Source organism: Talpa occidentalis, unplaced genomic scaffold (genome assembly GCF_014898055.3).
Source record: "Talpa occidentalis isolate TD23 unplaced genomic scaffold, MPIMG_talOcc4v2.1 talOcc4.6, whole genome shotgun sequence".
Classification (NCBI taxonomy): Eukaryota; Metazoa; Chordata; class Mammalia; order Eulipotyphla; family Talpidae; genus Talpa; species Talpa occidentalis.
This window is the reverse complement of record NW_023604972.1, coordinates 7,690,766-7,718,461: the sequence shown is the minus strand read 5'-3', so window position 1 is coordinate 7,718,461 and position 27,696 is coordinate 7,690,766. Positions and strand designations below refer to the sequence as shown.

Sequence of the window (27,696 nt, the reverse complement as noted above, 5' to 3'; positions counted from 1 at the left end):
GCACATAGGACATCCACCAATGTAGACAATATAAAAAGCCACAGAACAAATGATGATCCATTTCAAAGATTGGAATATATTCCAAAATATATGCATTTTTCAGAGGATGTTCCTTGATAGCAAAGAATTAAAATAGAAATAATAACAGGAAGCTACCAAGAAAATCCTCAAATATTTGGAAATTATCAGTCTACATCTAAATACTAAACCATAAGACAAAAAATAAAATCACCATGGAAACAAACTATTTCAAATTTGATGATAATAAATATGTGACATATCAAAATTGGAGGGATAGGACTAAAGAAGGCAATTTATAACTTTAAATACTAGCATATAAAAATGTTCTAAGATCCATTATCCAGTCTCTGTAGAGGTGCCCACCCCATTCCTTTTTCTGTCACCCAGATAACCACTTACCACCCCAGTCTAAACCAATTGCTTTTGAACTTCTCAGCTGGTTCAAAAGTTCAGAGCTGAGTCCCCTCCCAAGACATTTGTCAGCATCTGTTGCACAGCACAGAAACTATTGGGACTTTAGACCAGCGTCATCTTGTTCCTGCTACACATGTAAAGGCCTATTAATAACCCTCCTATTTATACTTGGGGGCAGCCAGTGACAGTTATGAGCAAGCTTTGAAAGGTGCCAAGCACTGTATTCAAGAAAAGCATTATTGTTTCATTATTATTTTTTTCACATGCAGGAAGATTTACAAAATTAGATCAGAGAGACCTCTTTTTTGGAGCTCCCAAATAAGGAACTCTGAGCTCTCGATCTGACAGCACATCACTTATTAAGCTCCCACTGGAATAGCTCTCGGTAGTTCCACCTGCATCCTGATCTCATCCAAGTGCAGCAACACAGAGTTAGTATGTTGAGGGGGAAGTTTCTTGCCCTACCAACCGCCACTGAGCTCCTTTCTCTTGCCCAGCTATTTCGGTGGTGGTGTGTCCAGTCTAGGGTCCTATGTAATTGTGTCCTTTGTGTCTTCAAAGGAGCCAAGAGCCCCTCCAGGAGGGTGGTGAACGGCCACCTGCACAGGGCTCTGTGCTGGAGGAGAAGACACCAGAAAGCCAGTGTCTGCAGGAGGAATGGCAGAGCCAGAAAGCCCGACTGCAAGCCCAGGTAGCAGGCCCCTTGGTGGGAAGGTGCCCAAACGCAGCGGGAGCACCTGTGCCTTCCTCCTATCCCCCACCCCTTCCCTCCTCCCCCAAAACGCAGGGCCTGATTTACATCGAGCCAGGAAGGGCCTTCCGGGGCTGGCCAGGTGACACTCTTCTGTTTGTTCATTCATTCAACACCCGCTGCGCCTCAGGACCACCTGCGCTGACCCAGGAGCTCTTCCAAGTGCCTGGGCTACTCTAGTGAGCAAACCAGACTAAAGACCCCCATTGAAGTGCTTAAGTCTAACAGAGAAGGGGGGAACAGAGTGTGCATGCTAGAGAGAGAGGTGAGCAAAGCACGTAGTGCCTGAGATGACAAGGGCTTCAGAAAAGAAGATTCAGAGCAAGGTAAAGGGGCTGGAGGGGTCTGGTGATGGGAATAGTCTCATACTACATGGACTTGTGGGCCAAGGTTCGGCAAGAAAGCAAAAGCTTGAGCAAGCACCTGAAGGAGGCGAGCGAAGCCGCCAGATAGGTCTCTGGAAGGCCTTCTGCTGACCACTCTGGGACAGTTTGCGTCCCAGCCCATCTTCCTCTCTCAACTGGCATCAATGGCTCTAACTGAGAGCCCCCCACTCCCACCCATCCCAGGAGACCCACTGTCCCCAGTTCTTAGAGTTTACAGTTTCCATCCCCTTCAGAGTTACCACAGACAGAGGAGGCTCAGCTGGATTGAGGAGACATTCAGAGCATTCATTTATTTTTATTTTCTAAATTGTATTTTTTTTTTAAATAAGGGAATGTTGGTTTTCAACTCTGTATGTGATTTTGGGGTCTCTTCAGTTGTGTGTTACCACACCAGGCGCACCACTGGCCCCCTCCTCCTTCCCCACAATGCATTTATTTTTAAAGAGGAGGCCAGAGGGGCCGGCCTGACCTGAGGGCCCCGGCAGGTCTCGCAGATGCAGCAGGCCCTGGAGCAGTGCGCCAGCCACTACCAGAAGGATCTGCAGGAGCTCAGGGAGCTCTCAGAGCAGGAGAGGGAGACGCTGAGGTGCGAGCTCCAGGAGACCGTTCAGCAGAACCAGGCGGCCAAGGTGCAGCTGGAGGCCTCCCACCAGCGAGCCCTGCACCTGCTCGAGAAGGCCCAGCAGCAGGAGCTCAGGGTGAGGCCGTGCTTCTCAAGTCCACTCCCTATCGAGCACCAGCCATGCAGGTTTTCTAGTCCATCATCTCCAACCCCCACAAGAGCCCCACCAGGTCATAAGTAGCCATTTTTATCCATTATCATCCAAATGAGTAAAGAGGCTCTGGAGACCCAGTAACTTGCTCAGGGCCACCCGCAAGGACTCAGACAGGTTTGTTGGGCTTTTTGTGCTGCTGCTTCCGACCTGCCCTGGGGATGGTGTGGCCTCAGCTGTCTGCTCTGCCCCTGCGACCTCACTGACCTCCCAGCCCCAGGACTGCCTCCCCACAGCCTCTGGGGGGACCCTACCCACTCCAGCCTTCAGCCCTGTATGTTCTGACTATCAAAAGTTGGTAGTGGTGGCATTAATTATCCCTGCATCTTTCCTGTGTGACCTTGGGAAGGTGCATTCATTTCTCCCTGCCTCAACGTCCTCATCTGAAGAGTGGGACTCTATTTTCTGCGTTGGGGAAAATCCTGACTGTATTATTTCTCTATTGCTCCTGTAACAAATTACCCTGATGACATAACACAGCCCAGATATATGATCAGACAGACCTGGAGGCCAGAGTCCTGAAGCCAAGGCGTGGGAGGTGGCTTCGCCCTAAGGGCTCTAGGGGAGAATTGGCTTCTGGCCATTTCTGGCTGCTAGAGGCCACTCACACCCCTTGACTCCTGGTGCCTTCCTGCATATCAAAGTACTGGGGGCATCTGCTGTGCGTGCTTGACATATAACATTCCCTCTGTTAATGGATGTCGGAGTGAAAGAGGGACTGGGTGAAGGAGCATGTACATGAACCCAGGGCAGAGACTCAGGCCAGGACCCTCGTCAACCAGGGGCTGGAAAAATCCGTGGGTGCCCCCTCCCACCATTTCTGCCATGCTCTGCACACCAGGCCTGGACTCTTCACAGGCATTCCCCCTGCCTCTCTAGTCCTGGGTCAGATGTAAGACTCCTGCGTGTGTTAAAATGGGAGCCAGCCAGTCAGTGTCTGTCAGTCTGACTCTTGCTCTCTCTTTCCCCCACCTCCTCGCACCAAATTCCCCATAATTGGCAGGAAGTAGGTTTACATGACACAAAATATCTGCCGTGGTCAGGTCATCGCTGTCATGCCTAACGGGTGGGAGAGCATTCCCTGTAGCGGGATAAGCTCTCCACAGCGGAGAGGGTGTGCCCAACAGGGCCCCAGCACAGAGGAGGAGCTTGCCAGAGGGGCCAGGCCTCCCCTTCTGAGCCCTTTCTCTTGCCTCGGCCTCCACTCCTGCCCACAGGCCACAGAGGAACGCTTGAAGAAGGAATCCAGCCTCAGCCTGCAGATGCAGCACCAGGCGCATCAGCGGCAGCTCCAGGCCCTGGAGGAAAAGGCCCAGCAAGAGCTGCAGGGGGAGCTGGAGAGGATGCAAGCTCAGCAGGCTCTGCTGCTCGGTAGCCAGGGTAGCACGTAGGGGGGAGGGTTGAGGGAGGGGGGAGTCAGAAGGCTAGAGGCACACAGGCCAGTTGACTGCCCGGGCTCAGCCCCCAGCCAGCTGTGAGACTAGAGTGGGCATTTTCAGCCTCATTTACAGTTGCCACGATGGTCCCTATCTCCTCAGGCTTGTGTGGGTTTGATATTAAGTGTTACCCGCCCGGCACTGGTAACTGAGCCGAGTGACAGTAGCTCCAGTACTCACTGACTGGGTGACCTGGGGCAAGTTGCTTAACTGCTCTGTGCCTCAGCTCCTCGTCTGTAAATAATGGAAATCATCATGGCATCCACTTGTTAGGCTGTTATTAGATGAATATTTGGGAAGTGTTGAGAACAGAGCCAGGGTGCGGGGACAGCTCTGCAGTGTTCCCCGTGACTGCAGAATACCCCAGCATTGCATGGCTGCTGGAGGAGCCTTCTTCCATGCAGAGATCACCTCTCGCCCTCATTTTCTCCTTTACTTAACATCTTCCATTTTATTCTTAAGTGCAAGGCAAATGCCTGTCCTATTTTATGCTTAGTGTTAAAAAGCCATGTTGGTCTAATTGAGGCATATTCAGGCAGTGCTGCTCTTCAGAGAAGTCTGGGGAAAGGCAGTTGCTTGGCCTCCATGGAGGGTGGCTCTGCCTGCTGCCTGCCTGAGTTTCCGTTAGACAGTGTATCTTACTGACTGCTCATTTCTGGAGGAGTGATGTGGGGAGCAGTAAGGAGAGAGTTCCACAGATTGCCTGGTTAGCAGCCACCCTGGAAGGGAGGGGATCCCGTGGAAAATGCTAAAGTTAGCAGCATCTAAGGAAGACATGTTACATGACATAAGTCCCAGGCTGTGCCATGGATCCCAGGTACAAGACCCCTCACTTCAGATCAGACTGGACACCCCTGGTGATTCCAGCACCCCAGGGGACAGATGTCCTTGTCACCCCTTCCCTGGCCCCTGGGATCCCACAGCAGCCTGGTGTTTTTATGGACAGAACAATCAGGAGAGACCCTGGGGGCACAGTCCTAGGAAGCGGGGCTCTGTGGACTCTGTAATGGTGGCAAATCATAGGCTACGTGCAGATTTTCGAAAGTTGTGACAGAAAAATATCAAATTTACTAGCACTTAAAAATATTTCCATTTGAAAATTTATCAGCTCACTGGCGAGCATCTCCTCTATCAGAGGCTTCTATGGAAACAGCCTCCGAGGGGTCAGCACAGTTAGTGTTCAGCACCGACAGTCTTCATTAAAGTGTCCCACTGAGGCTTTTCCGACTCCACAATGACGTGCAAGTGTTCCGAGACGCTTAAAGCAGGCAGGCCAAGCTGCATGTTCAGTGGGTTAGGCGTATTCAGTGCCATTTTGGCTTACAATGGGATGGCGTGATGTGGCTATAACCCCATTATAAGCTGAGGAAGACCCGTCCATGGTATAGTTGTTACTGTCATCTTGAGTCTGGGGACCCTGATCTGAAGCTCCAGCCCACCCCAGAGACTGCCATCCTACAGGACACGTCAGCCTTGCCCCTGTCCCGACCTCCCGCCCTCTCGCTTCCAGAGTCCCTCCAGAAGGAGCTGTCAGAGCAGCGGGCAGCCTGCAGTGAGCACCAGAAAGACTTGGAGGCGCTGAGAGCTCTGGGCAGCTTGGGCAGGCGGCAGGCCACTGCCCCGTGTCCAGGGGACAGGGAGGACCACGCCATCACCGCAGAGGTCAGCACCCCTGTCTGCTACCTCCATGCCCACCAGAGCAGCCTCAGGGCTCTGGGCACTCCGTCCTTCCTGTCTGGAATTGGGGTGGGGGTCCCTTCTTCCACAGACCTGAGGACTAGAGGGTGAAGCCAGGGAGGGTGGGGTGCATGAGAGATTGGTCCGCCAGGCGCCAGGCCTCCCCTCCCCTGGCTGGAGGAAGCCCTGCGCCCTCTGGGAGGACCAGCAAGGCCTCCGTGGTTACCTGCACAGAGAAATGCCAGGGTGCAAGGGGGATGAGAGGTGAAAGGGCCCCCAAAGTGTGGGTGTCTGATATGGTCATGGCTGCAGGGAAGCGCTGCCCTCTGATACTGTTCTCCTCTCTGTACCCGAGACAGAGCGGGCGGTGGTAATCCCTCACTCCTGATAATCAGGGTGCCCTTAGGACCGCGCCTTCCTGCTCTTGCTCTCCAAATTATTCCTGTGTGTGCGCCCCGTATGCTGGAGGGAGCCCCTGGTCGTGCAACCCCAGGCAGGAAGCACGTGGCGGGGCCCGGGCCACCGAGGCGCCAGCGCAAAGGCCTGTCCTCCCCGCGCCCCCCCATGGCGGGCACCGGAGCGCGCTGTGGGCGCATCTGAGCCGCGGCCTGCTGAGCTTGGATTTTTGTGTTTCTAGCTGAACCGCTGGCATTCAAGCAAATTCCCCTTAGCCAGCTGCATTCGCGGGGTGCAGCTCAGCCCCGCGCTGGGCACTGTGGGGCTGGACACAGGAGGAGGCGGTTCCTTTTGGCCCAGCGGCCGGTCTCGTGAAGGACCCAGCACCGAAAGGGTCCCGCGCTCCTCGGTGCAAGGGGCTGCACGGAGGAGACGAGGTTCTGGGGTGTCAGGAAGACGGGACTTAAGGCTTCCCCCGAAGTGGCCGGCCAGGCCTCCCTCGGGAAGCAGGGGTGTCCTGTGGAGAGGACAACCCCCCAGAGAGGCGCGCCAGGGCGAAGGCGCCGCTGCGTGAAAACAGGGGCCGCGCTCGGCTGGCTTTGCCGGGAGCCTCAGCCCCGGCTCCCCGCGCCGCGGCGCTTCCTCGGGGCCACACCCGGCCGGCTCTCCGCGCAGGGGCTCGCGCGGCTCCCCAGGCTCCCCAAAAGCCTCTCGGGCGCACAGCAGCAGCCCTGATGCTGCTAAGCCGTCGTGGCCTCGGACAACATCTCGCCCCGGTACTTTCTTGCCAGGATGGGGACGGCCCGGGCCAGGCGGGGTCCCCGATGAGCGCGGCTGAGCAGGGGCGCAGCGAGGGCGGCGGCCTCGGGGAGGAGAACACGCAGCTCAAGGACGCGGTGCAGCGCCTGCGGGCGGAGCTGGACGCGCTGCAGCAGGGCGCGCTGCCGCCCGGCGACCCGCGCAGGTGGGTGTGCGCCACCCCCACCCGCGCCCCCATCTGCCTGCTCCTCTTCTGCCTGGGGCGGGCCTGAGGTCTAAAATTGGCCCCCACTGGGATCTTCCCAAGGAGAAGACTCCCCGCGCACTCCGGCTTTCCACGGGTGCCACCGTGGCGGGGGAGATCCCCAGGGCGCACGGGGTTCTCGGTTTCCAGGCTGCAGGGGAGCCGCCCTGCACAGTGGCGGGAATCCCAGCTCCCTGCAAACCAGGGCGTTTACAGCATTGGGCCTAACCAAACCAAAAGTATGCTGAAAACCTGTCTGCGCGAGGAATGCCATGGAATGTTCCAGGCAGTGCTACCCACTTTACTATCTGTGCGTTGGCCCTGATCTGGAGCTCACTCTCCCCCAGCCCCACCCCCCATCCAGGCTGCTGGCGGTTGCCTTCGGGTGGGGGCCATGAGGTGTGAGCGAGGGCTTAGCATGGCCCCTGACATGGAGCAGGCGCTGGTAAATGGTGGTGGGCACTCTTACCTGATGTGGGTTGGGCAGCCGGGTTTTGTCCTGAATTTGCCACCGACCCCGCCCCCACACCATCCTTTTGGCACGGGAAGGTTTATCACTACAAATTTAATTTCATTAAGGTATAGGACTTTTCAGGTTGTCTGTTTCTTCTTGAGGGAGCTTTAGTCATTTGTATCTTTCAAGGAATTTTCCCATTTCATCTCAGTGGTGGAGTGCCCAGCCCCCAGCATAGAGTTACACAAAGTGGATTAGACCCCAGTCTCGTCTGGAGCCCAACCTTGTGCCCACCTGGCCAAGGTGGAGCACCTCAAGTCAGTTACTGGCTCAGACAGGTCACTGGAACAAGGAGGGGCCCCTAACCATCTGGGGTTACAGCTCTCTCCAAGTGAGGAAAGCCATGGTCCTCTGCCAGGGGGCTGTAGTGACACAAATATGCGCATGTCCTTTCTGAGGGTGCCAGGCCCCTGACACTGGTTTGTGGGTCCCTGGTGTCCTACCTCTAGGTTAAGAAAAATGACAGCTGGTGGTTGCAGATAGATTGTTCTGAGCGAGGGTTAGCATGACTCGGTCTTGTGGTAACCCTATAGGGAGGCGCTGTTGTCACCTCCACTTAACAGATGAAGAAACTGGGCCAGGTGTAACTTACCTGAGGCCGCGCAGCTAGGAAGCCATGGAGGGGCCTGGCTGTAAGCATGTCTCTCTCACCCCCCACCCTGTGCCACCGGCTTTTCCACCCTGGACTGTCATCTCACCGCTCATAGAACCCGGCTTTTCAGTAGTTCTGACACAGATCCTGGTCTCCAGGGTCCCCATCTGCCCCAGGTGAGAGATTTTTCAGGGACCCCACCCCCCGCCCCGCAGAGCTGTTCTGCACTTCCAGAGGCTGCTCTTCATGTTCAAATTTACCCTCTGTGGAATGTGGGGTGGAAGGTGCTGAGAAAGGGTCCCACAAGCTAAATTTATCCTGAACCCTGCAACTCAGAGACCCAGGTCTACCTCCCATACGGTCCTGACCTCACATTCACCACTTCTCCCCACTCATAGCTCCCAAACTGCGTTACCCAGCAGATGGGGGAGCCCCAGTGCCCAAGATGTTCAGCTCCGAGAGCTGAACAAGCTGCTGTGCTTCTGTCCACCTGCAGGCCGCTGGAGGAGGACCAGCGGGCCCGGGAAGTGGAGCTGCTGCGTCAGGAGCACCGGAAGGAGATGCAGGCCATGGTGGCAGATTTCAGCACCGCTCAAGCCCGCCTCCAGGCCCGGCTGGCCGCCCTGGAAACCGAGTAAGTGGGGCCGGGCTGGAAGGAACTGGTGGTGCCATTTCATTAGAGCAACACACCATCCTAGTGCCCCCAGAGCCTCCAGTTTTAAAACCAGTCAGTGTTCCTGATGCCAAGAATCACCTGAGTCTCCAGGCAAACTGGGAGGCCAGCCTCTCAATAAGTCTGCATTGCCTTGTGTGCTGGGCAGTGGGAATCCAAGGGCTGAGCCCAGGCTCTTGGTTTGACTCTCACACTAGGAAGAAACCTGCAGGATCAGCTACTTTTTATGAGCATTTGCTCTATTCCAATAGGCATTGCCTCTTTTAATCTTCACTGCAGTCCTTCAAGGTGGAAATTATTATTCCCCTGACAGATAAAGAAATTGAGGGCCCAGCCTGCTTGTCTGCATGTGTGCATTTATTCACTCAACAAATTTTTATTGAGTGTCTACTCTGTGCCCTGCACTGTTTTAGGCTCTGGAGTTACAGCAGGGAGCCAAACACAGACGGTGTCCTCCTACAGCTCACAAAGTTTACACGCGGATTTAGAAATAAGCAAACAATAAGTGTTCGCCTTCAAATTAGCTGATGAAAGTGTTAGAAGAAAAACAGGACCTGTTTCTAGAGAGTGGCAAGAGTGGGCAAAGAGGCCTTTTCAAGAGGGTGTTTTTTTTTTTAATTAATTAATTTATTTATACAAGCACTGGGTACAGTCAGAAGCATGGGAGGGTGAGAGAATTCACCAGAGCCAGAGCCGGGAGCAGAACAGACTAACTGACGGAAGTACACTGCTGAGGGGAGCAGTGGGCGCTGCAGGAGAGGTCTACATGCCATGTGGGACCCTCACCCGGTGGCTGGGGATCAAACCGGTGTGCAGAGGCTACGGGTAGCTTCGCAGCCCAGCGCTCAACCACTGTGCCACCGGGAAAGCCCTTCAAGAGGGTGTTTAAGCCCAAGGAGGAGAGGGAAGGAGAAAGGCACCTGGAGGAACAGCATTCCTAGCAGACTGCACAGCACATGCAAAGGCCCTGGGGCCCACTTTACATGGCCAAGTAGCCAGAAGGCCCGTGTGGCGAGGGGAGTGAGTGAAAGGTGAGTGGCAGGATTTGAGCTTGGTGGGTTAGCTGGGAGGGATGACAGAGACCCTGCACTGTAGAGGAGGTAGTTTGGGTGTGTTCTGAGTGCAAGGGGCGCCAGTGCCAAGCTCTGAGCAGGAGTGACGTGGTCTGACCTGCCTTTTAACAGGGCCACTTCTGACTGCAGAGAAAAGAGATTGGGGCTTCAGGGAGGAGGTGAATGTAGGAATCCAGGTTCAGGCAGGTGAGGTCATTTGCCCTAAGTCAAACAGCACTAAGTGAATTTAAACCATTTGCATTCTTAAAAATGGCTTGCTACTGTCTACAGTACAAAGAAAATTATCCAAAATCTGGAGTAAAAGGTTTCCCTGGCTACCATTTAATGGGCATATATCACATACCACGTGTCAGGGACTGAACCCTCACAACCACCAAGTTTTATGCACATTTTAAAGAAGAGGAAACTGAGGGTCCCGGGTGAAATGCTATGTCCAAGGTCACATAGCTCAAAAAAAGCAGATAGGGTTAGAGCTCAAGTCAAGGACTACAAAACCATGGCCTCAATGGCATTCAGTGGGTCCTCTGCAGCCCTAGCTTTCCCTCTGCACCAGAGTGAGTTCTTGCTGGCTTCCTGGGGAAAAGGCCTGCGGGAAGCAGTTCCCCTGGGCCTCCACCTGAGGACTTACCATGCCATTTGCTGGAATGGCCAGCAGATGGCGCAAGAGCCCCGTGGGCCTTCTGGAAACCTGGGGGCTTTGGAAGGATGGTCACTTGAGCGACATCCTGCTTCGTGAGGCGCCTCTGAGCACAGCATCTGTGCTCAGAGCAGGCTCAGGCCGAGAGTTGGGGTCCTGGCTTTCCCCACAGCTCTGCAACCAGCTAACTCCAGGGGAGGCTCTGTGCAGGTGCAGTGTGCCTTGCTTTCCCCTCGGGTGAACAGAGAGGAGTAGCTGGCCAGGCTTTGCACGCCGCAGCGTCCCCTCTGCATCTTCTCCCTCCTCGCTGAGCAATGCAGCAAAGGGCTAACATCATGTCTGCTTGTGCTTGAAACAGACTGAAAGATTCCGGGGACAAGCCAGGGAGGGCGGTGTCCCGGCCGGAGGACGTGCAGCTCATAGGCCGCCTGCAGACCCTCTTGAAGGAGAGAGAGGAGATCATCAAGCAGCTCACGGTGAGGTGGTCCAGGCAGCAGGCAGAATCCTTGGGAGGGGCGTTCACCTTGCACCTGGAGAAAGTTTAACCCTGATGACCATAGAACTCCGTAGGAAAGATCCCTGGGATGTTTTCTGTTAAATCCAAAACAAAAACAAAAACCATGCTAAAAATATTTAACACAGGAAAATAGAAGGCTGAAAAGTCACACTCCCAACCCTGCAGCGTTTGCCCCCTGTTGCTGAAGGTGGTTATTGTTGTTATTATTTTGAAATTTGGGAAAATCCAGTTACTTGCCTGGTGTTTGAATTTAGGAAAATCAACCAAACCTATTATTTTTTACTCATCTTCCTTCTGTCAAAATGACCAGTTTTCCAGTTAGCAAAGCCACCTTCGAGTTCCCCAAAGAGAAAAGGTCTCACTCTCTGATTCTGTATCCGGCAGATTCCAATGTCCAGGGGTCCTGCCCAGGGGTCCTGTCCTGGGAAGGTGCCTCGCCCTATCAGTTCTGTCATTCCCACAGCCCGCTGCACCCTCATCTCACGGCTGCCTCCAACCTCAGTCTTTGCTTTAGACTCAAATGCAGCCTCCTTGTCTCCCCATCTTTTTACTCTTTCAGTGAGGGGCGGGCTCACTTGCTGAGGGGGCTGTTGTCACTGTGGTCATGGGGGTGGGGAGGTTGTTTTTTTAAAAGAATCATCTCTTTGAGATGGATATCAGTGCTTTTACAACAAAATTATAGGATAACTGGACTTTGCTTACCAGTATGTCAGGAGAGAAAACTGGAGAATGGCACATGCAATGAAGGTGCCAAGTAGCCAGGCCCTGGGGTTTGGGCTTTGCCCTTAACTTGAACAAAGACTCCTGGAGGCTCCTCTCTGATGCTGAGAGGACCTGGCTCTCTAACTTCTGAGTCGTTCCAAATAAGCCGGCCCCTTCCTTTTCCAGAGGACAGTAGGTGCCCCCATCGTCAGCGTGGGGGGAGCCTGATTCCCATGATCACGCACATTCCTGGGCCTCCCTCCGGCCTCTCCCTCCAGCCCGGGGCCATGAGCTCAGAGGCTTGTCTGGCTTTCTCAGGAGGAGAGGAGACTTCACTGTGCAGCCTTCCCCGGCGCCGTGTCCCACCGGAATCGCTCCTTCTCTTTCAATCCTCACCCGGGGTACCTGACCCCCTCCATGAAGGTAACCGTTCTGCTGGCTTCCCGCGCCTCCCTGCCCTGTTTTCCCACCAGGAGCTGCCGCAGCGGCGGGGCTTGGGCTGGTGTAAATTCCGAGGGGTGCCTGTTGGAAAGTCTGGGCCACAGAAATCACCGCAAGTATCGAACAGTGTTTCTATCTGACTAAGTGAACTATGTGTATTTTATTTTTTTTTGGGGGGGGGGTTTGTATTCCCAAATTTTCCATCAATAAGGGTGTCACTGTGAGTAACAGCTGGGGGGTGGGGAGGAGAGGGGCAAGAGCAGAAACCTCCCATTTCTTAACTTTATTTCCTTACTTATTTTTGGGATTTGTTATGGCTTGCATCCACATCTCTCATCTGCTAGCGCAAAATCCTACAAATGCTACAAGAAATTAGTACTTTTTTACACCTAACCTGACCTGGGCTGATGTGAGTTTTTCATGTGTAGCTTTTATATCTCCCTCTTACTGTGACAAAGTGCTTCATTCCAGAAATAGTAACGTATTTGAGGACAAGCCGACTCAGCTGGGATATTGTAACACCTTCTAAAATCTAAAAAAAAAAAAATTGAATTTACAAAGAAACCTCTGTCTCCACAAGTGTTTCGTTAGCAATTGGGAGCCTGTGCATTTTTCAGAAACGCAAAATAAATGAGAGGAACGCATGCTTTTACCAGCACTATGTCAATCGTTTTATTTATTTTATGAATAAAATTGCCCCCTCTCCCGGTCAGTTTTGGTTGGGAGGCCTCACTTGCTTTTTTTCTTTTCTGGTAAGAGTATGTTCTGTTATATAAGAAATTGTCCAAATGCCCTCCAAAGTGGCTCCACCATTTTGTGTCCCCACCAGCGGTGACTGAGCTCCTGTTGCTCCTCCTCTCGAGTTATTTGGGGTGTCAGCGTTTGGGGTTTGGCACTTGAATAGGTGTGTGGTGGTGTCTTGTTATGTTAACTTACATTTCCCTAATGACGTGATGTGGGGAATCTTTCCATGAGGCTGTTTGCCATCTGTAGCTCCCCTTGGTGAGATGTCTGTTCGGGTCTTTTGTCCAATTCTACTTTTTATTTATCTTTTTACTGTATGAATGCTTTGATGTTTCTATATATTGTCTCCAATCTCTTATAGCTTGTTAACTTATCTTTTACATCTCCTAAGGTGAAATGCCTGGTTGCATCTTTCTAGGAATTGAGGGAGCAATACCCATCTTACCCACTTCACAGGGTTGATGCAAGACTCAAGCTGTAGCCCTCTGAACATCTTTAGTGCTGGGCACATGCACACATACACATACACACGCGCCTGCGCACATGCACGCGCGCACACGCACACACCCCACTCACCAAGTCCCACCTCTAGAGTGATTCTGGAATGCTCTTTTCTGCCTGCACTTTCCTTAGCCTGAGTCTTGCAGTAATGCCTCTGTGGAGTGGCATTCACAGGCCTTTCTTGTATAACGCACAGAAAAAGAAGATGGAGGAGGTGCCCAGCCGGGTGGTGAGTGTGCCAAACCTGGCCTCCTATGCCAAGAACTTCCTGAGCGGTGACCTGAGCACAAGGATCAACGCTCCCCCCATAACCAAGTCACCCAGCCTGGACCCAGGCCCCAGCTGTGGCCGGCCGTACAAGCCCAGCCAGTCTCTCGATGTGAGAGCTGCCACAAGGTAGGGGCAGAAGCTGGGCTTCCTTTCCCCATATACTGGAGGGAAATTCAGATTTCATCTTGGCTTTTGTGCAGATACAAGAAGTTTCAACACAAGCCCTGCCTTGGACAAATTACAGTCTGTTTGAAAGGGAAGATTGTGTAAGAGAGGGAAATATGCCTTCTTTGAGAGAGGTATTCTTTCTGACACCCAATTATAGAAAGTCTTTTTTCCAGGGTGATGAGACCAGGGCCTCTTAGTGGACCACGTCAGTGTGGGTCACAGATGGACTCTCAGTACCTGTGACAGCCTGGGGTCTGGATTTAAATCCGCCTCCTTAGCTGTGTGACGTTGGGCAGCTCACGTGACCTCTCTGAGTCTGTTTCCTCACCTTTAAAATGAAAATAAGAGCCTCCCTGGTGGCACAGGGATTAAAGTCTCAGTACTGTCAAGCTATCCCCAGGCACTGTGGCATGAGTTTGATGCCCAGCCAGGGAGCTGACCCACATGGCTCAGCAGACCTCTCCTGTCTCCCTACTGCTCCTCTCAGCAGCGTATTTCAGCAGATCCGCCTGTACTGCTCCCTACTCTGTCTCTGGTGAGTCCTCTCCCCACCCCCATACCTCTGGCCTACACCCCAGTTCTTGTATGCATAAATAAGTAAAAAAAAAAAAATCTTTAAAAAATAATGAAATCAAATGAAGATAAAACACCACCTACCTCATCAGACTGAAACTAAAGAAATTAACTAATGGGATTTGATTAGCACGGGACCTAGCACAGCAGGGTTAGCATACTTCCACCAGCAAGGTCATTGCTATGGTTTATCATATCATCGCGGGATTGTCAGGCCTTTTACCCTGTGGGTCTGGTGGATCATGCGTGTGGTGAACTAAACCACCATATTTCTTCCAAAACCATCTCTGCACTCTTGTCTTCCAGAAGCATGTGCTTGTCCTCTGTTCATGCTCTCTCCTATCTAGTCTTCCTTGCAGAGCAGATTTTCAACTCTGGGCTGTGAGGTTTGCGTTTCAGAAAGGGTCTCTTTGAAAATGTTCCTTTTCCAATGGCCCCGCCTGCCCATGGTCACAGTGGGGATAGGTGGAGGGATGCAGGCCTTCCCAAGTGGAGTGGATGGGCCCTTTGCTTTACAGCTATGGAAACGGAGGCTTCGACCCCCCATGCACCTCCTCTGTTAACCAGCAAAGCCTCATTATTCCACATACCTGTTGAAAGCCGTGTCCCACCATTTCCTAGAAAGTTTCACAAATATAGAGACCACTCAGCCAGGCGTCTGCCATATGTTGTCGCCGTTTCTTCTTCTCAGCCTATCAGGCGAATGTCACAGCCTCAAGGAGAAGCTCAGTCAACTCAGATAATGTTTGAAGAAGCAAAAATCCCCATGCTGAGCTGCTGAACCATGCAATTCTTTTAGAGTTTATTGTTTAACTTGCACCTGAAACAAATAGTAAATGTTGCAAAATATGCCTTCCTCACTGGTCTTCCATGAAACAGTGGGTACCTTGTTTTCAAAACTGGAATTGGAAGTTCCCTCCAACCCCCACCCTTCATAGCAGGCGCACACTCAGGTCTCCTGAAGAGTAAAGGAGCCATTTTCTTTCCATGAAGAGATGGTTGTGTTTTGAGTTGTTTATGGAATGGTTTTCAAAACCATTTAAGAAATCTGCTTGTTTGCTTTTAGGCCACAAGATGGTGAAACAGCCCAATCTAAAGAAGGCCAGCAGAAACAGGGCTCGGCCCCTCAGGAGTGGTTCACCAAGTACTTTTCCTTCTAAACTCAACCTTGGGATACTTGTCCAAGAGGACATTTGAAGGAAATTTCTTCGAAAGCATCTGATTGAGGGAATGGACATAAAACACCAATCAACCAAATAACTTGCTTGTAGTGTGATTCATATGTGATGGCTAAAACAAGTTTCTGGTGCTAACATTTCATACTCTTTCATCGTGACAGAGTTCCTTAAGGAAAATTCTTGACATTAAGATAAGCCAGTGTTACCTGAAAGCACCCATGGGGAAGTGGTCATGTCACTGGGGGCCGATGCATTGTATTTCTAGTGTCTGTAAGGCTGTGTCCACTTTGTGAGATACCAGACTATGACTTCTTGGTCTTCCTTTAAAAGTGGTTTCATGTTTCCTTAGGATAATCATCTCCACTTGAAAAGTTGTTTCTGTGTAAATGATATAATTCCAAAATGTACATCTAACCTCAATAGGAAGATGAAAACAAAGTTCAAAGTAACCAGGAAAGGTTCGGTTCTGTTAATAACCGAGCCCTGCCCTGTCAAACATCTCAATTTCAGTGACTAGTTCAACTCGCTCAGCTGTGAAGGCTTCTAGACTAGCTGTTCTTTGGAGTCAAAGATCTACTAAACCTCTTACTCTGGGTGTGGACTGTTTCCTCTGTGTGGCATGGCCCAGTACGTCCTATAGACGCGCAGCAGGTGGCCGGAGCTGGAGATGCTGGAGGTGCTGGCTGCTGTCAGCTCACACCTGCCTGGCCGAGTGGCAGGCCCTGTGCTATTAAGACTCAATACAACTTTATCGGGCAAAATGTGTTCTCAATCCTTTGGTGCTGGCCCGGCAGGTGGCCCCTAAACAGTTTATTCTATGCACTGTCAAATCTCTGCTCTTTGAATAAAACCTCAAACAACTGGGCAATAAAGATGATCGTGACTTGTATTATTTTTCCATAGAAAGGTGAAATGAGTTGAAGACAGATCTTGGAATGAAAGTTCACATGAACTTCAATCATCTCATCTTCAAATAAAAAGTAGCTGTTTAAGACTTACATCACTCAAGAGAAATGCAGTCACAACTCAAGCTCACAATTTAAAGGTAAATTTACTGTTCAATCAAAACACGTGGCCTGAATAATTTTTTAAATGGAAATACTATCAGACACCTCACATGCCATAGTATTTTTCAACAGCAAATATTTTTGTAGTTGTCTCTTTTCAGGCCTAGGGGAGCTTTGCAGGATTGTTTTTAATAAGGTTATAAATCAGTAATTCTGCTTTTGTTCACTGAAACATCTCCCCCACACTGCAGCTCGCGATGACTAGCTATTTGAGGATTTGGTGGGCAGTGGGTTGCTTTCGAGGGTCTAAGAAAGTAGAGCTTCACTCAAGATGGACACACGCTAAAAGTGGGGCCAATTCTGAGCTGGAGTGGGGGGTCCTCAATAAATGTCGCCTAGGAGGTGGGCAGTCTAGAGGGAGAATGAAGTGGTGCCGGCCAACAGAAGGATGTGTAGTATTTGGGGGTGGCACAGTACTTTTTTCTGTGCTTAGAATTATGAAATGGTTTCACTTTGTCTTACTTTGCCATGGCTTCGGAGCACCTTTGTCCAAGGTTGGTATTTTGGGACTGTGCATTCAGCAGAATGACCTGGCTGGATGTCAGTGGCAGGTCTCCCCTCCCACTCGGGGGGAAACAGCTGTGTGACATAAATGGGCGAGGGGGCAAGAGTGCGGAGGCACGCTCAGACTACTGTGCAGGGCCATGGCTGCGAGGAGGCCAGGGCAGATCTGGGAAACAGGCTGAGACGAGATACTTGGAGAGTCTCAAGGCAGCAGACAGGAGCTCCGGGGCAGACTGCCCACTAGGCGACCCTGAGCTCCGCAGAAGTGGCCCCCCACATCCCACTGTGCAGTCACTTAGGAGGCCTCCATGGGAGCTGCTGTGTGGGAAGGTGGGAGCTTTGGGCCCTGCGCTCCTCACAGTGGTGCTCTGGAAGGGAGTCCCCTCCAGACACACAGACCCAAACCTGCAGGAATGTCAAGCTGGAGGTGGGCGAGAAGAAAAGGAAGGGAGCTGTATGGAGAGTAAGTTCAAGTAATGATGTGTCTTTTCCCTTTGGCCACAGCGCTGGGCTGAGTCACAGACTCAGGGTGGGCGGAGGGACAGACGGAGGGTGGAATGGCGCAGCTCCAGAGTGAATGTGGAGCAGGGCAGCGTCACAGCCCCAGCGCCGAGGGCCAGGCTGGATGTGGGAGATGAACTCCTGTGAGCTGCCGGGAATGAGCCTCTAGATAGATGGGTGATGGGGGGGGGGGGAGGGTGAAGTGACCCAAGGGGGTGTGAGTCCTAGAGGTGACCGTGCTGGACCCAGGACACTTGTGGAAAGCTCATGCTACCAGGGTAGGCACTTCAGCAGCTGAGCAGAAGGAAAAAAGCTGTCTGGCGGGTGCGGGGGCTTAGCACACCAGGAGTGGGAAGATCCTGGGGACCCAGCGGGTGGCCTCTCATTTTCTCAGTAAAGGTCCTGAGATGGCAGCTCAATGTTTTCTATGTTCATCAACCAGCGAGATGTCATTAAAAGGAAAAAGATTCTAACAGACAAGGTTGAAAAACTGCTATTTATTTGACAGAAAACTTGTGATTTTAATAAAGATATAGCAATAAATGACAAAGGCATTGATTCAAAATACTTTCACGAAGCACCAAATAGAGTAGTTCTGTCTTTTCACCAAGAAGCCCTTTATTAAAGACTGCCTGAAACTTAATCAGTTTTGGCTTTTAATCAAGAAATCTGAAGCTTCCTATCAAAGTTTCTAATTATCACATTATGATAACCAGGTTAACAACCCTGAAGTCATATAATTTGAATAAAAACAATTTTTAAGTTTGCTTAACCTGTACATGCTGACTATGGCGATTTGCTGCCCTCACGCTATGTACATACACAAATAGAAACGAGTGCTAAGTGTCCCACAGAAAAGGGTGCGGCCCCCATATCTGCAGTGGGGAATATTGCCTAATTCTCACGAGGGGCACACAGGCAGGGAGAACCAAGCAGGGTTGTAGAAGGGACAGGAAGTCTCAGTCCCGTGTTTTGGGGCTTGGCAGAGAGGGCACTGGAGGCTCAGGGAGCAGGCAGCACCCCTGCCATTCAGGAACATGAGAGGACATCAGTGTGTGTGTGAGGGGCCTTCGGGGCTGAAGACAAAGCGCGACACAGCAGTGCTGCCTGTCAGAAGACACGGGGGTGATGGCAGTGGGTACGGGGTATAATCTAAGAGACTAAGCAACAGGAAAAGGGAAACCCCAACTGGGGTGAGCCAGACACAAGAACGGCCTGTGTTTCCTGACAGAAGCTCAGGAAGAACCCATTGGCCTGCAGAGCCAACAGGCGAGTAAAATGCCCCCCCAACAAGCACTGTGTAGAGGTAAGTCACTGAGGGTCACCCTAAAGCCCACCCCCTGGATCAACACCAGCCAACAATAAGAACCTTCCCCGTGGAAAGTTCTGATCCCAAAAAAGCAAAATGAAAATGACAGAAGCAAACTCAGCAAGATCTGACCCCTTACTCTGCACCCCACGTCATGCTGTGAGAGCACTGTCTGCCTGTTACGTAAAAGGATTCATTACTGAAGAACGTGCCAAAATCCAGCCACTCCCACTACACTTGCCTCCCCCCGCAACAAAATAAATAAAACTTGTCCCAAAGTAAATAAACTTCCCCTAAACACAAATAAGCACCAACTCTTTAAGGATACTGCTGCACTATTCTACACTATTCTAATCCTCTTCTGACATATTTACAAGAGGTCCTCATTCGGAGAGCTCTGGAAGCACTACAAACACTGCTGCATTAGATTCCTCCTCTTGAGGTAGTTCAAAGTTCTGAAACAGCAAATTTATGTCTTTCCCCTATACCGAGGGACGCCATGAAAGGCCTTCAGCCACCATCCTCCGATTCTCTGATCAGATCAAACAAATTGTTTTCTCAGATCATACAACCGAATATAACAACTGGAAACACAAACAGAAATTAAAAGTCATACAAAAATTAAAAAAACTTAAAAGCAAACAAATCAAAATGCATAAAAAAGGAATTCCTAAGCACAACGCATGGAGTCTCAACTTTGCCAAAGATAAAAAAAGTACATGGTTTTACCGAAGCTACTACAGGAATCTTATAAAGTTCTCTAAAGATAACAGCTTATAAAAATAGGGGGAAAATTTCAGGGGAGCGTAAATCTAACACCCTCTGGCTAGGCTGCGCTCTCCCACAGGCCACGTCCACCAGAGGCGGGAGCAGCGGCAGGGCTGGCTCCTTGGCCGACTCTACAGGCCGGGGCCCCTCAGGACTCAGGTCTGCTTCATGGGCGCAGGGATGTTAGCAGACGCCTGCTCCAGGTAGGCCAGGGAGCCCTGTGGGATTTCCGTGGGCTTTTTGTGCTGCACGCTGAGGTCCTCCAGCACCTGCTGCCAGTGCCTCAGCTTCGTCAGGTGCTTCTGAACCAGCGCGTCCTTCCGCTGTAATTCATTCCTTAGCTCTGACACGTCCTAAAGATGGAAGCGATAGAGTCAGGGCAAACTCATGAAAAGAGAATACAGTTCCTGATTAGCTGTGAGCAGTAAGAAGCAAATGCAAAGCAGACTCAATTATAACCTCCCAGAGCCCTGTTCTCTGCTGGGCGCCACAATTCAAATAACCCAAATCAACTCTTCCAGAGGAAGGTGCCCTGACTGGGCTTCTATTTTTAATGACTTTTCTTTCATTAAGTAACACAAATTACAAAATGCAAAAGGGCCAAAGAGCAGCCAACAGGAAATGAGTCCCATTCCCACACCCCAGGGGCGGCTAAGACTCTACAACAGCGAGAATCTGGAATGTTAAGTCAATAGCCGTTTAAAAGAATCCACTACTACTATTACTTCAGATTTTGAGGAGTTAAAATCTCATCCTCAGGAGCCGTTTCACAAAAACCAGCATTAACATTCTTTATTAGAAGCTGGCTTTGAACACACCTATGTCGCTCAAGTATTTCTAATCAGGCCTGGAGTGACAGGATGACCTGGAAGAGCACCGTGTTCTTACCATTCTCGGCAGCTGGTATCAGTGAATAAAGAATATCTCTGATTAACGTATCAGTCTCCGGGGGTTGTCACTTCAGCAACTACCAGAAAACTGGCTCAGCGCAGTATTTCTCACAGAGTGTCACTTCCTTTCCCTCCTTCACAGGGAGGGGCAGGCCCTGCCCACCATGAAGCACCATTAAAACCTGGCAAACTCTCACCCTCCCAAACAACTCAGTCAACGAAATCCTGAGTAGAGTTTCATAGAGTCTGGGACAGCACATTTACTTTGATTCCTTGATAAATCTGACAGCGTGCTTCCCGGGCGTAAGGCACTGGCGACGGTTTCAGTTTAAACTTGCCTCCTCATCTCCATCGATGCCCTTCCAGCCTTTTCAAGCAGTAAGACTTTTAAATGAAAATCTCCCACAAAAGGCAGTGGATGAAACAAGTCGAGCAGAGCCGCGGTGGTGAAACCCTGCTTCCAACATTAACGCCCGAGCCGTAAACCCCGCCAGAACTACGGGGGAGGGGTGTCTCATTTAAAGCAGAGATGGAAACCTACAACATTTGCTCTTCCTGAAAGATGAGGAGGAAACCAAGTCCGTACCTCTTTGATAACTTGCTCTGGTTTTTGGACAGATAACTGCAATCTTTTTTGTAGGAAAAAACATTCTGTCTGTCGTGCAATATCCAGAAATTTCTGGATACACTGGTCAACACCTACCCAAAAAAAAAAAAAAAAAAAAATCAGATTGTTAGATTAAGAAAAACACTGCACACATCTAGCCCCTTGTAGGTGAACAGACCACATTTCCAAACAGCACTGTCGCGCACACACACCCCAGGCTTTGAATTCTGGGCCAAGCAATACTGACCCCCAACATCAGGTGTTGCCAACATTAAAAAGGAGTTCATTCACGTGTTTACCACATGAATGAGATACAAAAGCTCCAATACAACCCAGAGGCCAGGAGTCCTCCTGAAGACAACACAGAGGGCCAGAGGTTAGCATCGTGACACAGGGCATTTAAAATATGGGACAAAGCGATGAGACGCACTCATGATATCTGGAAAGAGAACTTGAGAGAAAAGGGGGGAACACAAAGACTTTTTTGTAATACTGTTCAAAAATTACTAAAAACTTACTTTGTTTTTTAAAACCAGTCTTCTTTGGAGCCATAGGAAAAACTATGAAGTGGTGGGTTCTGAGTGACCCAAGATGTCAATACATGGAACAAAGAACTGGAAGTACACAGAGATGATCTACATAAATCTCATGCCCCCAATGTTCTCTTGGATATAAGCAGGAATTAATTACATCTAGTATAAAATCACTCCTCAGGAACCTTGCGAATACAAGGACACTGTCTAAAAAAAGGAATTCTTACCAGTTCGAATTTCTTCCTGATCCGTGCCATTGACATAGTCCTGACTCACCAGAGAGGCAAAGCAAGCCTGTGTGATCAAAACATCACAAAAGGAAAAAAAAGTCATTCACAAGTCAACCCTTACTTCAGACTAAAGTAGTATCTTCAAGACACTCAATGAGTTGATAACAACTAGGTTTGCCCCTGAGATGTCATCATGCCAATGAACAAGCATGGTATGCCGGGTCTATAGGCCCCCGAAAGGAGAGCCAGCACCCCCACTGGCCGCTCTCCTACCACTTGCTTCCTTTCTACATGGGGCTGGGTCCCTGTTCCACTCGCCCCCTGTGATGCTCAAATGCCAATCATCACCCATTCAGGACTCAGGCATCCCCTTAGAGGCCATCCCCATCTACCTTTTTCATCATAGCACCCCTCCTGCTCTCTCTCCACCCCAACCCCAGGTTTAATGTTTTTCAGATGGCTAACTGACATCATTCCATTCGGTCAGTCCCTTATCCACTGGCCCCTACTAGCAGGTGGGGATTTTTGCCCTTATTGTTCACTGTACCCTAGTGTAGGAATATGCTTGGCACAAAGCAGGCACTCAATAAATACATGTTAGTGACTGGACAAGGCACAGGCAGGTCTAAAAGAAAGCTCCAGACACATAAGCCAATGTGTCAGGGAGTTCTCGGTACCTGCAACTTTCAGGAAATGCACAGACCAATGGCTGGGCAGTGGGGCCAGAAAAAAACCAAGTGGTGGCTGGGAGAACTGGGGTTGGATCTTAAGCTCCTGTGGCCAGAGTGAGAGGAGATGGGCCTGAGGCAGAGACCTGAACAGCAGGGCTGGGAGTAAACAGCATGGACTCATCCCAAGAGCCACAGGCCAGGACTTGTACCCACCGGCCTTCAGCAAGCACTCAAGCCTGAGAGCCACCTCCCTGCAAGCGGGAGGCCACCACCCTCATGCTTACCCACACCTTCCCTTTATGGTTTAAGCACCACCCCAAAGTCTCCCAGATACAACAGATTTCTCTGTCTTTTAAATCAGTTATCTCCAAACTTCTGAACGCACATTCCATCACTAGAAGTATTTCTGCAGCCTCAGTAACACATCCATTTACAAACCACATTCAGGTGCCACTCCCCGATTATATATAGTGTAAAACTTCTACGGCTAGGATTTAAAAAGTGGAAAAGATAACTCCAATTTTCGGTTAGAGACCACAGCAAGTCCACGCAGCAGTTATTTTTACCTCGCTTTTGTCTACTACCGCTCCCCATCTTCCTTCCACAGGGTAACTCCGTGGGCAGAACTCAGGAACTTGGGTCCTCCCTGCCTCCCGGGTCCCCAGTTTCCCCCTTCCTCAGCACCTACCACCTACAACTTTGAAATGTCCATTTCAACCCCAAGAATCCTACTACTTTAGGGCCGCTTAAGGGGACGCTCAGCGGAAAGGATTCGGGAAGAGGACACAGTGCCAGACACACGTGGGTGCGGGGCAGGGTGCCCAGGGGTGGCAGGGTGCCCTGGGGCCCGGGACAGCGGGCGGGGCAACAGGTGGGGGGGTATAACCGAGGGGCCAGAGATCGAGGCCAGGTGACTCCAGAAACATCAAGTTTACGCGTCTCCGGTAACTGACCCGCGTAGACTACCGGCCTCCCCCGTTTGCTGCAGAAACTAAAGCAAATGCTTTCTGTCCGATTAGCCCGACCGCCCCGCCCCGGGCAGCAGAGCGGAGCGCGAGCATCTCGGCCGGAGACAAACTGAGCATGCGCAGCCTGCGCTGCCGGAAGGCGGCCACCCCTCCCGTCTCATCTTACCTCGAAAGAGGACTCTAATTCGTCCACCAAGGTACTATTTGAAGTTCTCGGGACGCCTGGCGTGGCGTGAAGAAGGGAAGCCTGGCCCGGAAGTCCCGGCGGGGGCTGCGGAGGTCCCGGCGGCTGCCCCGAGAACATCCCGCCCAGCGGAGCCGCCATGACAGAAATGGCGCCCGAAGCGGCTCACTGCGCCTGCGCGGGTGGGGGGGGCGCGGCTGGCGCCTCGTCTCACGTGACTGAGCCGGTCACGTGACGCGCGGGCGCCGCGGAAACCGGGGGGCTTCTGCCTCAGTTTCCCGCTCTCCTGGCGCGCCGACGTCCAGGCTTTCCGGGCTGTTTTTCTTGAGAACGGAAGCTTTTGACCCAATTCGGTACAGTTGTGTGGAAGGGGAACCGGTAACCGCGGCGGAGCCGCTCTCGGGAGGCGGGACGCCCTGGGCTTCCCCTAAGCGTTTGGGGTGAACGTGGCCGAGACGCCTTCTCCGGGCTCGGTTGACGGCTCGTGGAGGGGGACACCCGTTTATTCCAGACGTTTAAGGGCTGACGGGGGCAGGTACGTGGAGAGAGCGGGCACACGCGGGCGGGGTTCACCCTGCATTCTCTGGGGAGACGTAAGTGCCAAAAACAACCAGCACAGCGGTGCGGGCTGGCATGCGGCTCCGCCACAGAGGAACTCGCGCCGCTCGTCTTAATAACTTGCTCTGCCGCTGCCTGTTTTTCTTTTCAGAAGCTAAATGCGCTTGTTCATTGTATTTAAGTTCACAGCTGTCAACCAGCATGAATTGAGCCCCCCTCCCCCCATGGCACAGGTGCTGTGTGATGATCTGGGGTTTATAGCCAACGCCATCTCTGCCCTCTTGGGGTTTTCTGTTGTTTTTATGGGAGAAAGACAGACACATAAATATGTATAACATCATGTAGCATCAGTGCTAGGGAGGAAAATGAAGACGGGTAGGAGAGGACTCGTGATGGACTTGGTAAAGGACAATCCCAAGAGATAAGGACAGGAGTGATGAGTGAAAACTGGGGAGACTTTCAACATAGAGGAGCCCCGAAGAAGAAAAAAACAGCCAGATCATTTGGGCCAGAATCAGTGAAGCAGGGCCTTTCTGTTGCCAGCCAGCTCTCAGATCCAAGGTGATCTTCCCAGCCTCCGTCTAAATTAGACCCACACTCCCAGGCATTTCAACCCCTTTTGGTTTTTTTTCCGCATAGTATTTACATATCTGCAGTTACTTTATTCCTTTGTTCTTTTCTTCATTGACTAAATGGCCTTATACATACGCCCTCTCATGTACCAGCTGAAATGCAAGCTCCGTGGTATCAGGACCTTCCCCTTCTCCTGTATTCCCAGCACTGTGCTTGGCATAAAATAGACCTAATAAATATTTGTTGATTGAATGAACAAAAATAGAATGTGAGGAGGGAAGGAACTCTATTCCAGCACTCTTCAAACTTGTTTGAGACTCAAGCAACTTTACACTCATAAAATGTTATGGAAAAAATCCAAATATTTTTGTTTTATGTGGGTTATGTTTGCGAAGTCTTACCCCTTAAAACGGAGTAGGTAAAATACTTACCTAAGTTAAAATGGAGAATTAGCTTAAAAATAATAAACCCAGTACATTACATATTTTAAGATATAAATGTTTCACAAAGTCAAAAATAAATTGTAAGAGTGCCATCTTTTTTGCAAATCCCTTTAATATCTGGATGATTATAAGACTGTTTCTCACGCCTACCCAACTACAAGTAAGTTGCCTGAGAACATGTCAGTAGCATATCCTGGATTCAATTCAGAATAGAGTACAGATAAGCTTTTGGATTTGCTGAAAACACATTTCCTCATTTACAAAAGAACACTGCTCAGAAAGATCAGTAATGACATAATGTATTATAGAGACTAATAGAGTGCCTGGCACAGAATGGGTGATGTGGAGAAAAAAACGGGAGTAACATGATATAATTTGTTTAAAAATGATTTCTCTACTGGTAAAGATAACGAGTCACCCAAGTAGAAGCAGCACCAGTAAGGCAGTAACTGAGTACATAAGGAGGGCGATCTTTTTGTAGTTTGGCACTGAAGAAGGGGACAGAGGTGGTGAAATGTGGTTGGATAAACCCCATCATTTACTTAGGAAAAAAGTCAACTGCTTGGGAATGTGTAGTGGCAACGGTTCTGACTTTTCTGAAGCAAGAGTTTGGGCTAACATTTCTATAGGATTGTGATAAAAGGGAAGAGCTTACAGTTCAAGGGCAGTGAAGCTGCGGCAGGCCAGGGGGCCAGCCATACAGTGTGGTGGGCTGCAGAGAAAGCGCCCCAAGGCAGTGATCAGGCCAGTGTTGTTTACAGGACAAAGCAGCAAGTGATAAGGGACCACTCAACCCTAGAGTGTAAATTCTTTAAGGCCAGGAGCTACGTCTTGTTTGCTTTGCTATTACAACCACTTCCTACAATGCCTGCCTCAGGCTTGGCCAGAAATAACTGTTTGCTGAATCAATAAATCCTTTACTCCCAATACTAACATTTCCCCTTTCTGTGAGCTTGCAGGCCATAAGGGCCTTTTCTGGACTTACTCCACTGCCATTTTAAAATCTCTAACTGCCGAACATTCCCAAGACTTCCTCTAGTTCATTTTCCATTCCAGTGTCTCCTTTCTCAGCCGCTCATTCAGTATTGACTCTCACCCGTGGTTTGGGTTCTGTGCTGTGAGCAGAGATATAGATGAGAGATGTGGTTCCTGCCCTCTTGCACAAGCAAAAGCTTATTTAAACAGTGGTTTCTTGTGCCCAAGGTGATGTGTGGGGTTGCAGAAGTTGGGAAGTTGGGTTTTGCAGATTATTCATCTGGGTTCTGACCGTTGTGCTACCTTCATCAAGTACAATAGCAATTTTTGTCTTTCAGTTTCAGGTTCCTTATCTCTACCGTGTCAGAAACTGTTTCCTGTATCCTGTTCTCTTCTCTCGGGTTGACAGAGGCCCCCAGCTATCTTAATCTGAATTTCCCCAAATCCTTGCAGTAACCATGGCTAACTCTGGCTGATGATATAAACACAAGTGTTAAATGGGGCTTCACTGAATGCTCTCCAAAGCGTGTTAACTGCAGCTGCATTCCTATTGCCCTGCTTTCTTCCCTCACCTTTGTAGATCGCAACCCCACCAGCCACGGTGAGGGAGTCTGGGTTTCTGATGCCGTGAGGCTTCCCTTGGACGTTTTATTGCCCACTTTGGCCACCCTATAACAGTGTTGAGTTCTGAATCACGGCTGCTTTGGATTTGCTTCTCTCCACAGCCAGGCCTATTCCTCGTGGATACAGAGGCAGATGCCACCGTCTGCCTGGGAGCGTGGGCCTGAGGGTCAGCCAAGGGCTTGTGTAGTACCTGGCAGCCAGAGACATGTGCAGTGACACTATCAAATTTCAACCCAATTAGATAAGCCCAAGAGTCCAGGGTTCTGCTGCGCCTTTGTTCCTCACATTCTAGAGAAAACAAGAGTTCTATTCTTTCATCTGTGAAAGGCCTTTGATAGAAAGCCTTCTATCAAATCCCTCCTTGGCCCTCTGAGTTACCCGGAAGAAGCCGAAATGTTTGTATTTTCCTCGCCAGCTGCCAGTTCCACCTGATTCCTTCTTTTCTGAGGAAGTAGCTTCTGAACTACCCAGGAGAACCAGTTTCACTCACTATTCCAGCTGCTTTGTTTTAACCCCAATAAAATGAATATGCATGGCAGTATTTATTTCCTCCCTGTATGCTAGTTTAGACACATATCCTTTTGGGTGTCAAATTATTAAAAACAACCCTAAAAAACAGCTTTTTCTGTCAAGTATTTTCAAAGTCTTAAAAAAGGCACAAAGCCTCTTCAGGGGTAATTTGACTCTCCTGATACAAAAGTAAAATGATAAGAAGAACTTTGTTCTCAATCTGCACAAATGGGATTTTGTTGATTATAGTCCCAGGTGAAGCAAGCAGTGTTTACCCTCTGCCAATCCCTTTTACGGTCTTGTTTCTTCTGTATTTCACATAAATCCCCTATCAAGTCACA

General features: G+C 50.4%; 2 protein-coding genes across 2 annotated transcripts in view; one reads left to right on the top strand and one right to left on the bottom strand.

The window, feature by feature from the left end:
- The window catches only part of FAM184B (family with sequence similarity 184 member B), a 63,310-nt gene extending 46,982 nt beyond the window's left edge, over positions 1–16,328 (top strand). The window contains exons 9-18 of the mRNA XM_037530548.2: positions 997–1,126; positions 2,058–2,270; positions 3,563–3,716; positions 5,292–5,443; positions 6,646–6,818; positions 8,460–8,597; positions 10,705–10,822; positions 11,884–11,988; positions 13,448–13,647; positions 15,329–16,328. Of these exons, the coding sequence (XP_037386445.1) occupies positions 997–1,126; positions 2,058–2,270; positions 3,563–3,716; positions 5,292–5,443; positions 6,646–6,818; positions 8,460–8,597; positions 10,705–10,822; positions 11,884–11,988; positions 13,448–13,647; positions 15,329–15,422 (1,477 nt within the window). The 3' untranslated portion in view covers positions 15,423–16,328. The remainder of the gene's footprint in view (positions 1–996; positions 1,127–2,057; positions 2,271–3,562; positions 3,717–5,291; positions 5,444–6,645; positions 6,819–8,459; positions 8,598–10,704; positions 10,823–11,883; positions 11,989–13,447; positions 13,648–15,328) is intronic.
- A 1,644-nt stretch (positions 16,329–17,972) lies between these two features.
- Positions 17,973–23,824, bottom strand: MED28 (mediator complex subunit 28). Its single transcript, XM_037530051.2, has 4 exons — positions 23,655–23,824; positions 21,847–21,913; positions 21,066–21,178; positions 17,973–19,942 (listed from the first exon to the last, which is right to left on the bottom strand). The coding sequence occupies exons 1-4, from the start codon at positions 23,811–23,813 to the stop codon at positions 19,745–19,747; spliced, it is 537 nt and encodes a 178-aa protein (XP_037385948.1). The 5' UTR covers positions 23,814–23,824; the 3' UTR covers positions 17,973–19,744.
- Positions 23,825–27,696: the final 3,872 nt, after the last annotated feature.

Coding starts and splice junctions, on each gene's coding strand:
- MED28 (XM_037530051.2), bottom strand. CDS start 23,813: ATGGCGGCTCCGCTGGGCGGGATGTTCTCGGGGCAGCCGCCGGGACCT. Junction 21,179..21,846: donor TCAGGAAGAAATTCGAACTG/GTAAGAATTCCT, acceptor TTTTTTGGGTAG/GTGTTGACCAGTGTATCCAG. Junction 19,943..21,065: donor CAGAGCAAGTTATCAAAGAG/GTACGGACTTGG, acceptor TTCCATCTTTAG/GACGTGTCAGAGCTAAGGAA.